Source organism: Cavia porcellus, unplaced genomic scaffold, assembly GCF_034190915.1.
Source record: "Cavia porcellus strain 051 isolate PalLab524CR breed Dunkin Hartley unplaced genomic scaffold, mCavPor4.1 scaffold_40, whole genome shotgun sequence".
NCBI classification, from domain to species: domain Eukaryota; kingdom Metazoa; phylum Chordata; class Mammalia; order Rodentia; family Caviidae; genus Cavia; species Cavia porcellus.
In genome coordinates, this window is record NW_026947523.1 from 777,728 (window position 1) to 790,582 (window position 12,855).

General features: G+C 55.8%; 1 protein-coding gene across 3 annotated transcripts in view; it reads left to right on the forward strand.

Moving 5' to 3' along the window:
- Positions 1–3,255, forward strand: part of Ttll8 (tubulin tyrosine ligase like 8) — a 30,331-nt gene extending 27,076 nt beyond the window's left edge. For all 3 annotated transcript variants that reach the window (XM_063243914.1, XM_063243915.1, XM_063243916.1), the window contains 2 exons: positions 486–942; positions 2,289–3,255. In XM_063243914.1, coding sequence (XP_063099984.1) covers positions 486–942; positions 2,289–2,419 — 588 coding nt within the window. In that variant the 3' untranslated portion in view covers positions 2,420–3,255. The remainder of the gene's footprint in view (positions 1–485; positions 943–2,288) is intronic.
- The last annotated feature ends 9,600 nt before the right edge of the window (positions 3,256–12,855 follow it).

Genomic DNA, 12,855 nt, shown 5'->3' on the forward strand with positions numbered 1-12,855 from the left:
CTGGGAGCCTGGCCTTGTGCCCAGAGAGGTGCTGGGTTTGGGACTGAATTCCAAGCCCGAGCTGGGCCCTTTTCCCTCTCTGAATTGTGGAAATGATAAACAGCAGAGTCCAGCAGCGTAGGAGCCTCAGAGTGAAACTCACAGCGCAGCTTCTGAACTGAAAGGGGGTTGGGTAGTCTCAGAAACAGGGTGAAGACAAGGTGTGGGGGGTTAGGCAGAAGAGGAACACACATCTGGGAACAGCCACTGGCGGGTTTCCCAGGAATGCAGGGCCCACTTCTCTCCACTCTTCTCGTGGCTTTATTATGGCCACTTCCGGGGTCTTCATGGCCATTCTCAGCCTTGTGGCACTGGTGTGTCTTTGGCATGCAGATGGGACAATAAGGGGTGGAGATTGTTGGGGTCACTCCTGCCTCCTGGCAGCGAGGGACCTCTGACCTCAGAATTTCACCTGGGGTCTCCCTAACCTGTACCCTACCTCCCAGCCTGCCGTGGAGCTGCCGCCTTTCAGTGTGTCTGACCTCTGCGTGGAAGGTGTCAGCATGAGGAGGGCCAAGAGACAGATACCCCCCATTCCCACCATCGACATCTTAGCATCGCTCCCAGAGGCTCAGCTGCTTAAAGTGCCGCACCCCTCAGCCTTACTGGACCTGGCAGGCGGGCCCCATTGCGCTCCCATGCTTCGGGACAGGACCCTGGGGGACAGGAAGGTGTCTGTGTCCCTGTGGCCTCCTACAGCTGAGACAGGCTGTGGGGCGAGGCTGGTGCGCCCCGCCTGCAGCTGGCAGCCCATGGACTCTGCAGGCCTGAGGAGAGTCTTGGTCAATGCCCTGTCTACACAACATGTGGACCTGGATTCACCCAGGGTGCAGCCCCTAGCACTCATGCCCCGGAGCCTGAGGACAGGGGCAGGCGCTCCTAGTGGGCTGCCCCCAGCACCAGGTAACCCTCAGGGCCACACCTCTATCTTTCTGTGGGGCCTGGGGAGGGCACAGGGCAGGCTGAGGGCCGCAGGCTTCTCATGAGTGGGGCAGCCAGTGGAAGAGCAGCAGACTGGGGTCCTGGGCAGCAGCTCCCCGGCCAAAGGTGCTTGTGTCTCACTAGAGCTGGGGGGCGGGAGGCAGGTGGAGCCAGGGTATCTGCCCAGCAAGGAGTGAGGCAAGGGCTGCTTACTGGGGGAAGGTCTCCCCCAGCCAGGTGCCCTCCATCCCCCCACATCCAGGATGTCCAGTGGGTGCCCTGTCCTGCCCCCGTCCGGTCTTGCCTTACTCACCAGCTGAGATGCTGCTCACATGCTGGGCCCACACTTGGTCTGGACCCACTGGCGCCTCCCTCTGCAAAGGCTTGGTGCTCCTAACTGTGCTGTGCCCACAGCTTCTGGGCTTTGGTCTCTCTCAGCAAGACCTGGGACTGTCCCCCCTTCAGGCCTGAACCCTGACCCAGTGCAGAGGGACACCGTCTTTCTGGCCCTACTGCATGGGTGCACAGAGCCTCTGACCCATCCTTGGCTCTGTCACCTGGGCAAACGTGGCCTCAGGCAGCACGGGATAGGGGCATTGCACAGAATCTCCACCCCCTGTCTTCTGGCTGCTGTATGCCCCCCACCTTAGGGAGAGGTGTCAGTGCCCAGGGACACCGGGTCCTTGGGGGTGAAGGAAGTGCTGGGACCACTGGACTTGTGGGGAGAGGCTGCAGGGGCCGCTGTGTGTGTGTGTGTGTGTGTGTGTGTGTGTGTGTGTGTTTCCTCTCTGTCTGCGGCATCCTTCTGCCTTGGCCTCCTAACTGGGAGGGCGCTGTGTGTCTGGCAGAGCACCTCTGATACAGTCTGGAGCCATAGGGTTGAGGCGGGCAGAGGGGCCCGGGATGGGGGAGCTCCTGTGTTCCCACTCCTTCGCCAGCACGAAGCTCTACCCTGGGCTCCAGTGTGCAGGAGTTGGCGGTAGGCAGTCCTTGCAGGAGAGCCTGGCGTTTTCCTAAGGACTGGACTGGGCGGGGCTCTGCGGAGCGAGGCCTTAGTGGGCGTGGCCACAGAGCTGCATGTCTTTGTACTTGGTGGGCGTGGCTTGTGGTTGAACGGCTAGGATGACAGACGTGAGCTCCGTGGCTTGGGGCGTGGTCAGGGCGTGGCCTGGGTAGGGCCGGGCTGCCGAGGGAAGCCAGTGGCCTTGGTCTGGGCGGACTGCAGGGAGTGGAACATCTTTGGTCCAGGGCGGGCTTAATCTCTCCGCAAAGATTTGAGGATGGGCGCGTGGTCTCGAATGGCTTGTCTGAGCGCCCTCTGCCTGCAGGTCGCCGGAACAATGCCACCCCATGCCTTGTGTGTCGCTGCTCACCCAGCCTGAGGCCCTGCAAGCGCTGTGGCTCCTTCTCCGCCTCCATCCTGCAGGGCTCCTGCTTCGTGCGGCTCAGGACTCCATGACGAGGGCCTCGCCGGGACCGTCAAGAACCTTCGGCCCGCGGCAGCTACTAGTAGATGCAGGCCGTGTATCCAGAGCTATTTTAGAGAAATTGCGCAGTCTATGCCGTGGTGTTCCGTAGGGCACGCGTCCCAGTCCCTGCCCTGGCCCTGGTCTGCTGTGCCATTTTCTTGTCCTTGTCCGTGGTCCCTGTCGCTGTCCCTCTCCGGGACACCAAACCCAGGATAAGCCATCCATACTGGTGGCTGCCCTGGCCTGGCCCTGGCCCCAGCAGTCCTCGAAGAACCTTGGCTCACCTATGTGTGTACACGTCTGGCAAATCTGGCTGTGTTGATCCTGGCTCCTTACCGCTTGGGTTGGAGGGAAAAGGGGAACCCCAAGGTGGACTCCTTGGTTCCATGCCTGCTAGACCCCTGGCCGTGATGGTCAGTGGGTCAGGCAGGCAGGGTCCACCTGGAGACTCCGGTGTGGGCAGAGCCCTAGGCCTGTCTGGCCTTGGGTGTCCTGTGGCCGGCACCAGCCCTGGACAGGGCATCTTCAGGGTGACCAAGGCCCTAGGGAAGCTGTGGTGGCTGGAGAGTGTCCCTGGGAGTTCACGTGTGCACACTGGTCCTGAAGGCAAGGTGGAGGGTGGGATCCCACAGGGCCTATAAAGGATGGATCCTTCCCTGTCACTGCGCCAACTCTGAGGGGCCCTTGAATGCTGCCCACTGTGGCCATGTGACACCCTCTGCAGCCCTGACACAGCTCAGAGGCCACCAGGCGCTCAGGTGTTTGCCCATGCTCCAGCCTCCCAGCCCCCAGAACCTCGAGCCAAATAAACCTCTGTTCTTTGTAAGTTTCCCAGTCTGCTTGTTCTGTGATAGTAGCAGAAGTACACATAGGCAGGGCTACTTCCCAGCCACAGGGACACAGGCCCTCTCCCTATGGCCACTCCAGGTCACCAGCACCCCCTTCCTCGTGGCCCTGGGATGGCATGGTTGGGGTGGCACTGGCAGGTGGGCCTGGTCCAAGCCTCATGAGGAGGGTATGAGTGTGCATGGACCTCCAGGCCTTGTCTCCTTGGCTGTCCTGTGGTGTGGTAGGTGGGAGCCATCAGGAGCCCCTACCATGACACAGGGTCCCCACTGGGGCAGTGTGGGGTCCCAGCTGCCTGTCTTGAAGCTGGCCAGAGGCTGGCACTGGGTTTTCCATCCTGAGGTGCTGTGGCCTGGGCCGGTTTGCTGGCAGTGGCCAGAAACCTAGCCCAGACCTGCAGGCAAGTAGGGCCTGGGTGGACAAGTACTGGGTGGAGGGCTTGGCCCTCAGGCTGCCAGGAGAGGTGGGGTCCTGGAATAGGGGTGATGTCAGCTGCTGAGACCAGTCTTGTCCCTGCTTCCATCCCTGTTGGGCGCAGGCGCTCAACATACCATACCCCACCCGGGACTAAGGACCACGCCAGCTTCCGCAATGCGCTACGTCCCTCTTTAAATTAGCCAACCCGTGCGCACCCCGCGCTCACTCTGTACTCTGTGGCAACTCCTGATTGGCCACAGCTGGATATAGTAGCCAGAGCCTGCATCCCATTCCCACCCTGCTTCCTTGTGGCAGCCTGTGATTGGTCACAGCCAAATATATAAACCAGAGCCCGCGTAAATAAACTAGCAGTTAACTGTCGTCCACAAAAGCGTCTCCTGTCTCCTGTTTCATTGGAGCTGCGCCGGTCAACTGGTGGCCCGTACGGGGAGCCTGGAACGCTGAGACCCTCTCTCTCCAACAGTACGGGAACGAACCTCTCTCTCCGACGGAACAGAGACGTCAACAGTTAAACCGTCAAGCGCCAATAGCGGGGGCTACTTGGCGGGCGAGGGCTGACAGGTTAAACTGCTCAACGTTGGTAGCGGGTGCTACGCAACAGGGCCGGATAGCGGGGGCTATTGGGCAACCTTGGGTGGACGCGTCGCAAGGGTCAGGAACTCGTAAAGAGAGTTCCGGGGGCCGTAAAGAGGCCGGTTTTGGGGGCGCCGTAAAGGGGCGCAGGGACTAAGCTGTCCCTGTATAAAAAAAAAAAAAAAAAGAAAAAGAAAAATATAAAATAAAAAGAAACTCTTGAAATTCTGGTTAACATGGGTAACACCGCTACTCAGCCACTGTCAGTCGCCTTAAGCGACTTACTGAGAGAAAAGGGATTACAAATGAAACGAGAACAAATTCAAAACTTTCTCGATCAGGTCGATAAGGTAGCACCTTGGTTTGGTCCCACGGGGGTCCATTACCATCCCCAGCTGGGATAAATTAGGGAGAGATCTTGACTTTGCAGCAGAAAATGGCCTCCTGGAGCCAGGAGTCAGACCCCTTTGGGCCGTAGTGAGAAGCTGCCTTGCAGACACCTCTTGTCGTGACCATATAAGGGCTGGCGCCATGGCGCTTGATTACCATCAGGCAGAATCCTCCCGCGAGCAATCTCGCGAGTCCAGTGCCGCAGGCGAGGTGACCCCACCCAACTCAGAAACAAAGGACTCGTCAGATAATGAGGGGAAGGAAGAAGTATACAAAATGGCGGATGCAGACACCACCGAAAGAGGGGAAGTCACACACACGCAGTCGAGAGGGCCCTACTCTGAGGCCATAAATGAGCTGCAACGCAGGATTTCTCAGAGTAAATGGGTCAATGAAAGCGAGTACGGGATCCCAGGGCCGCCCCGTATAAGACCTGCGGCTCTACCTCCCGACCCGCCAGATTATCATGCCCACCAGAGACCCTGCCATCAACTATGTAGCTGTCCGCAACGGGTCCAGACGTCCCCTGGGACATTCCAGGAAGACCTTTGGCATCAGGTCAAAAGAGAGGACCCAGGAGGCCTAGGCCGTTTTCTCCAGGCTTTTCCGGTTGCTGTAGATGCTCAGGGAAACAGAGCCCACCTGCCTATAGATATGAAGGCGATAAAGCATCTTAAGGAGGCCAGCACCATGTACGGTGTTAATGGGGCGTATACCCTGTCCCTAGTAGAAGCCCTGGCAGGAAATGCCATGACACCTGCTGATTGGGCCAGTTTGTGCAAGGCAGTGCTCAGCCCAGGCCAATATCTTGATTGGAAAGCTTGGAATGTTGAACTTGCCACAGAACAGGCCCAAGCTAATGCCCAGAACAATCAGGCCGCCTGGAACGCGGATATGTTATTAGGACAAGGGCAGTATCTCAATAACCAGCTGATATTTCCACAAGAGGTATATACACAGATAAATAAAATAGCCATACAAGCATGGAAACGGGTCTCGGCTAGGGGAGAAGTCTCAGGCCACTTGACAAAAATTTTGCAGGGCCCGAGCGAGCCTTTTTCAGATTTTGTGGCCCGCATGATGGAGGCGGCGGGGAGAATTTTTGGAGACGCAGAGACAGCCATGCTGCTCATTAAGCAGCTCACAGCTGCTCTGGGTCAGCACCAGGTGTAGTTCGTTAACTTGGCAGGAGTCGGGGCTTGCCATTGTTGACGGCCCTACCACGAGACAAAGCAGAAGCCGCATCCAAACTTATTCAAGAGCAATTAAAGTTAGGCCATATCAAACCCTCAAGTCTATTCTGTTTAAACAAAAGGAGGGTATTGCCCAGGGCATGACACCTAGGGCCAGACTAAATCTTGCCCTCTTCACTTATAATTTTGTAAACATCAACCCACAAGGATCCACGCCAGCACAGCTACATGCCAACCCTGTCGCACCCAAACATGGTTGGGTACGCTGGAAAGACCTCCTGCAAGGGGTGTGGAGAGGCCCCAGCCCAGTACTTAGTTGGGCGAGAGGGGCGGTCTGTATCTTCCCGCAGGAAGAAGGCAGCGAACCTGTCTGGGTCCTGGAACGCCTGATACGTCCCTGCAAACCACCAGACCCCGACCCAGAGGAAACGTCAACCACAGAACAGGGGAACCAACAGGAGCCTCACAAGCCAGACCAAGCAAGTACACCCACAACTCCCATTAACTATGGCACCTTGGCCAACTCCCCTGGTTAGTAGCCTCCTTTTCCCTTCCTTCTTGCATCTCGTACGGTCCTTGCAGCCAATGACTTTTCTAAATTGCTCCACCGCAACCTGTTATATGTTATAATGTTGGGATAACAGTGCACTTTCAGCTGTTGTTATGCAGGTACTCCAGTTCGCACCGATTCCAGTTATGGCGGACTCAGACGAGTTTCCTGTGATCCAGCTCAGGCCAACTCTCCAATTGGCTTTCATAAAGGAATGGGCAGGAATAGGGGCTCTGGCTACCATGACTACACTTGCCGCATTCGGCAGTCTACTTCTGCTCTGTCGGATTCGCAGACAAAGGAATAGGGACAAAGTATCAAACAAGCATTGCTGATCATGGAATCTGGTCAAAGCCCGGCAGCATGGCTCGCCATGCTGTGACGCAGGTGTGGAGCAAAGCATCGCAGGGGGTGTCGTCCTTGGCCAGGAGACACCCCGGTCCCCATGTTGGCGAGCACGCGGGTTGGGCTCATAAAACAGATTTCCCGCCCCCTCCAAAAGAGCACCAACGAGTAGTGAGGCACTGTCATGACTGCAGCGTGACACCTCACGAGGGGCACCGACCTCTGGAGACCCTGCGTCAGTTATAAAGAAAGGGGGAGATGTTGGGCGCAGGCGCTCAACATACCATACCCCACCCGGGACTAAGGACCACGCCAGCTTCCGCAATGCGCTACATCCCTCTTTAAATTAGCCAACCCGTGCGCACCCCGCGCTCACTCTGTACTCTGTGGCAACTCCTGATTGGCCACAGCTGGATATGGTAGCCGGAGCCTACGTCCCATTCCCGCCCTGCTTCCTTGTGGCAGCCTGTGATTGGTCACAGCCAAATATATAAACCAGAGCCCGCGTAAATAAACTAGCAGTTAACTGTCGTCCACAAAAGCGTCTCCTGTCTCCTGTTTCATTGGAGCTGCACCGGTCACATCCCCACAGGGCTGAACCCCCCAGTCTGTTCCTGGGTTTCCTCTTCCTCAGCCAGCACCCACGCTCTTGCCTGACTGAGCAGGGAGTACCGCTCTCCACATATGGGGTGCCCTTCTCCAGTCACAGCCCCAGACCTGCCTGGGCCCAGCATTCCCACAGGCCTGGATTCCTCAGTCACATCCTTCAGTGCCCCCACCTCTCCATGTCCCCACAGGGCAGAGGCTGCTGCAGGGAGCCCTGGCTGCCCACAGTGGTAGATGCTGACACGGGACTCGGGGCAGCCACGCTGACTCACTCACAGATCAGTGTGGGGACAGATCTGACTTACTTTCCTGTGTTCCTCCTGGATGACCCACAGAAAGCAACAGGCTCCATCTGGAGCATCTCCCCTAGCCTCCAAGCTCCCTGGGCCTGGGGCGGGGATCAGTGAGGCAGAGGGAGAGCAGTTCCTGGTCACCACCAGCTCACGTCCACGGGAGCCATCCAGCAGTGCCCTCATTGGAGGGCCAAAGGCCAGGGTTGTCCCCATGGGCCCTTGGGGGACCCTCACAGAGCTCTCTGATCTGCCCCAAGTTTCCACTTCACTGCTGTGACAAGGACAGGCAGGGGCTGTTGCTGCTGTCATTTCTATACTCTGTGACCCCAGCCTGGACCCAAGCTATCCCTCCTTCCATTGACCTGCTGGGGTGCAGGGCCACAGCCCACTCTCCCCCCCCCCCAGCCACCTCTTCCTAGGAAGACAGAGATTGGTCAAACGTGGGGGGGGGGGTCTGGGGTATGAGCGTGGGGTCCAGCTGTAGTAGTTAGAATGAGACTGGGGCTGGGGGCAAGGAACCCATAGCAGCACGACCAGGCATGAGGCCAGGCTGGGTCCCAACACTTGCCATGACCCCTATCCGGGTGGATGGGGTGCTGAAGGGTCCAAGCCCCTCCCAAAACACAGGCACCTTGGGACTCGGAGGGTGCCCACAGTGGACATGAGGTCATTTGGAGTCAATGTCACATGGTGTGATATCCCCTTCCAAAAGTCCCCAGAAAGGACTGGGACCCCCATGTGGTATGGCATCTGGGCCATGCAAGGGGCTGAAGAGGAGGGCATGGGCTCTGCCATCACCATGGAGACCCCTGGCTTCCAGAGCCGCCTCCCTGCCAGCCCAAGGTGAGTGTGAATGTTGGGCTCCATCTCTGCTCCTGACTGCTGGCCATACCAGGGCACCTGGGCCACAGCCAGAGTCCAATCTGGGGTGAGAGAAGTGCCAGCGGCGAGCTCCTTATGGCTTCATCATTGTCCTGCTGTCACACAGGGGAAGGGACCTGGGGCCTGTGCCCCTCTGGCTCCCACTGCACCGCAGAGACAGAGGCTCCTGGACGTGTGAGTGCTGCCACCAAGTGGTGGCAGTGCCGGAGCAGGGTTTCAAGCTCTGAGAGCAGAGCCGCAGAGGCCCCACAGCTGCTCAGTCCAGTGACACCGCCCCCCACCCCTGCACGTACTGCACCTGCCCAGGAGTAAAGTGCTGAGATACCGGGCCCAGCTGGGGACAGACTCAGGGATGGCAGTCACCCACGGAGACAGGGTGCAGTCCAGGCTTGTACTGTCCCTGGGCAAGTCTTCAGACATCCCAGTGCTCGCTCGCTCCCTCACACGCGGGCTGAGCTCCCTCTGGGCAGGCACAAGCCCTGCCTCTCGGGCCTGAGCATTTCCCGGGTCGTCCTGGGCACCGGCCTCTGCCAGGGCAGAGCAACGGCGCAAGGAGGCTGAGTAAGTAGGGATCCTGGGAACCCAGCACTGGGTGGCACAAGCCATGTCCAGGACAGATCCCGGGGGAAGGGGCGGGTGGAGTCCTGGGGGCCTCTGAGGAGGGGCCTTGGAGCTGTTGACAGACGAGCCAGGGGGTGGGACAGAGGGGTCAGCGGGCAGGGGCATCAGTACACAGGATACAGGGGTGGAGAAAGGACCAGCATTTTGCTCTGTGATCCAGGACAAGGGGCACTGCTGACACAGCAGCCAGGGCTGGGGGCTGGGACTGCTCGGGCACCAGAGCATGGAAGAGACAGATTCATTCTGTCTGGCTTGGCTGAGCCTTCTTTCTCTCAGCAGCCAAAATAGACACAGTCCCTGCCCGGGAGAGGTGAGGAGGCGTAAAAAACACAAGTACATCTGTCAGGTGCAGCAGTGCACGCCTGTAATTCCAGTGCTCCGGAGGCTGAGGCAGGAGGATTGAAAGTTTAAGTCAGTCGGGCAATTTAGAGATTCAAAGAGACTATGTCTCAAAATAGAAAATAAAACGGGTCTGGGGAAGGGATTCAGTAGAAAGGTCTTGGGACAGTTCCAGTTAAAATGTTTTTGTTTTTTTGAGATAGAATCACTGACCTCCAACTGGTGGTGATCCTCCTGCTTCATGTAGGGGGAAAAAAAGGGTGGGAAACCCCAACAGCCTTCATGGTGAAAACACTTCATTAACCAGGAACCGAGGGAAACTGCTCAAGGGGCCAGAGAATAAAACAAGAACAGGAGCAGGTAGGCTTTCGAAGAGAACTTTGTGAAGTCTTTCTGCCCGCCTCTATTGATCTAGCTATGAATTACTTGGTTCTTTCTCCTCTTGTGCTGATCTCCTATCGAACCCTTCCAGTGAGATGGTTTCTCTATGTTATTGTACTTTAAATTCTAAAATTTCCCTTTGGTTCTTGTAGTCAAGGGTTGTGCGGAGAACAATTAGAATCAGGATGTGGAGTTTATAATATTATTTTTATAATGGTCACCAGGAATTAACACAAGAAAAATGTAGGAAATCTATCTGCAACACCAAAGACATAGATTAGTCAAGAGCCTAAATCCCACAGCAATGTCCCACATGAGTCCAGAGAAAAACCCAGAGCTCATGACAATGCCTCCCATGAGTCCAACTGGAGGTCCAGAGCCCACAAGGACTCAAGCCAGTCTCTTTTACGGATCTGTGCTGGAAAGGCCCAAAGGTCAGTGGTGGAAGCCAGAAAGTCCATGCCAGGGGGGTGAAGGAGCTGTGCTGGTGGGATGAGGGTTCTATGCTGGAGCCAAGAAGTCACACTCACAACAAAGATCAGGGCTGTCCTGAAAGGCACCACAGCTGTCCTCAGCGACACGGAGGTCCCAAGATCCTCTGACAACAAGCACAGTCGGGCACATGCCAGGAAGCCAGTGTGACGAGTTCATCCTGAAGACCAAGCGGCACACGTCTTCCCCTCAGGAGCTGGAAGCAATGCTCCATGTGAGGGCCAGAGCTTCTCCAGGAGAACCAGCGGCTCAAACAGCAACTCGTAAGAGAGCCCACAATGCCTCAACGCAATAATGCTTTAACGCCTTAACAAATCCTCCTTCTCCACCTATTTATGCTGGCAACATTCCTCAGGTGGAGCATCTTCACTCAATGCCATGCAGATGTAATCCAGCTGGCGTTAAATTGACCACCAGTTCTTAATCCATAACAGTTCTTGTGCTTCTTCCCTGAGTCATTCTGTCAAGACTACTTGTACAGGCCAGCCTGAACCACAATAGCAAGATCCTGTCTCAAAAAAAGACCAAAAAAAAAAAAAAAGACTATTTGTAATTACTGGTTCAAGCATTTTTATGCTTGACATCTGTCCCCACATCATTGGTGTCTGTTGATTGTTGAATTTCCACATTTTTCACATACCTGGTGATTTTTGTCTCTGTTCTGGACATTTCGAGAGTTACCTTAGCAGGCTCCAGTCCCCGAGAAAAACACTGACTTTCCTGTCTCAGTGTTCTGTGGGATGCTCCCCTGCCCACACGGTTTTCAAGCTGTGTTGTCGCATCCAGGCCTGGCCTGTGTGCAGCAAACACAGACACACGGCGGGGGGGGGGGGGGGGAGAAGAAGTCCTCCCTGACCCAGTCAGACTGACCCACCTGAGAGCAGAACTGGATCACTTCCCTAAGCTCCTTTTCACTGTTTTCCTGGGACTTTCCAGCTACCTGGGTTCCCTTTTCCTCCAACAGAAACCAACCACTTCTGCATTTGCTGCTGGCAAGCGAGGTCAGGAGGCGTCAGGACCAGGAACAATACCCAAAAAAATCAACCTGCACGTCTACACAGTAGCCATGAGCAAGCCAAAACGTCACCGAGAACCCAGTTCTGTTGACAATGGCATCAAAAATGATAAAATACTTACCAAAAAAGTTTAACCAAAGTAATTCAAGGCTAACACACTGAAAAATATATAGCATTTCCAAAAGATGTTAAAGAGCTAAATGAGAGATGCCAGATAGTCCCAGATTGGAAGGTTCAGTGCCATTAAGAGGTGATAGTCAGGCCCCCTTGAAATGTGCAAAGACCTCACCTTTACTGTAGAAATTAGCAACCTGGTCATAACGTTTATGTGAAGCAGAAAGGATCCAGGACAGCCAAAACAATTTCAAAAGGGTGGAAGTTGGTCTGATACTTTTGAATTTCAAAAATGTCCCATAAAGCTATGTAACAAAGGGAGTGGTACTGGCATAAACACTGACACATAGACCCAGGGAGAGTCCAGGAGCAGGTTATTCATGTGTGTTCAGCTGTGGCGTGCACGTCAGAGACTGAACCCAGGGTCTCATATGTGCCACGAGTTACATTCTTAGCCCTTTTCTTGGGAGAGGGGGGCCCAAGGTCTTGCTCAGTTGCCCAGGCTTCCTGTGAACTTGCAATCCTCCTGCCTCAGCCTCCTGAGTAGCTGAGGTTACAGGTGTGTATCACTGTGCCCAGCTGGCAACAGTTTTGACGAAGGTGCCAAGGTTACTGATGGGGAAAGGCTTGGTCTTGTCAACAAATGGTGCTATAGCCACTAGATATTCATGGGGGAAAAACAAGTTTAGACTCTCACCCCCGCCATTCATAAAAATGAACTCAAAATGACCAGATATTGCAGTCAGGGTTTACAAAGGAAAGCATTTAACACGGGACACAAAATTTATAGGATTATTTTATAATATTCACCCAAAGAGGCAGATGCAAAAGAGCATAGATTTTTCCATACAGTAGAGACCCAAAGAAGCCAGCCGAGGGTCTGGATCCCCTGACAGCATCCTTCACAAGTCCAGCTGCTGACCTATAGCCCACGGAGGCTCCGTAAGCCCAGCTAGAGGCCCATGACAATGACTCATGCAAGTCCGTATCACGGATCTGCACGGGAAAGGCCCAAAGGTCAGTGGGGAAGCTGGAAAGCCTGCGGCAGCGGGGTGAAAGGTCTGTGCCGGCAGGCTGAGGGAGCCAGGAAGCAACACTCCAGGTCGGACCAGGACTCCCCCAAAGGGAACACAGCCATCCTCAGCGACAGTGAGGACCTGAGCTCCTCCCACAGAGAGGAGCTGAGTTCATATCAGGAAACCAGCACCAGCCTCTCCAGGAGAATCGGCGGCACCGTCTTCCCCTCCAGCTCTCCTTCTGTGCTGTTGGCAGCATCCTCAGGTGGGCCCTCCACACCCGGCACCATGCTGACTCAGTTCAGCTGGGCGTTCCAAGTTGATCATTCGT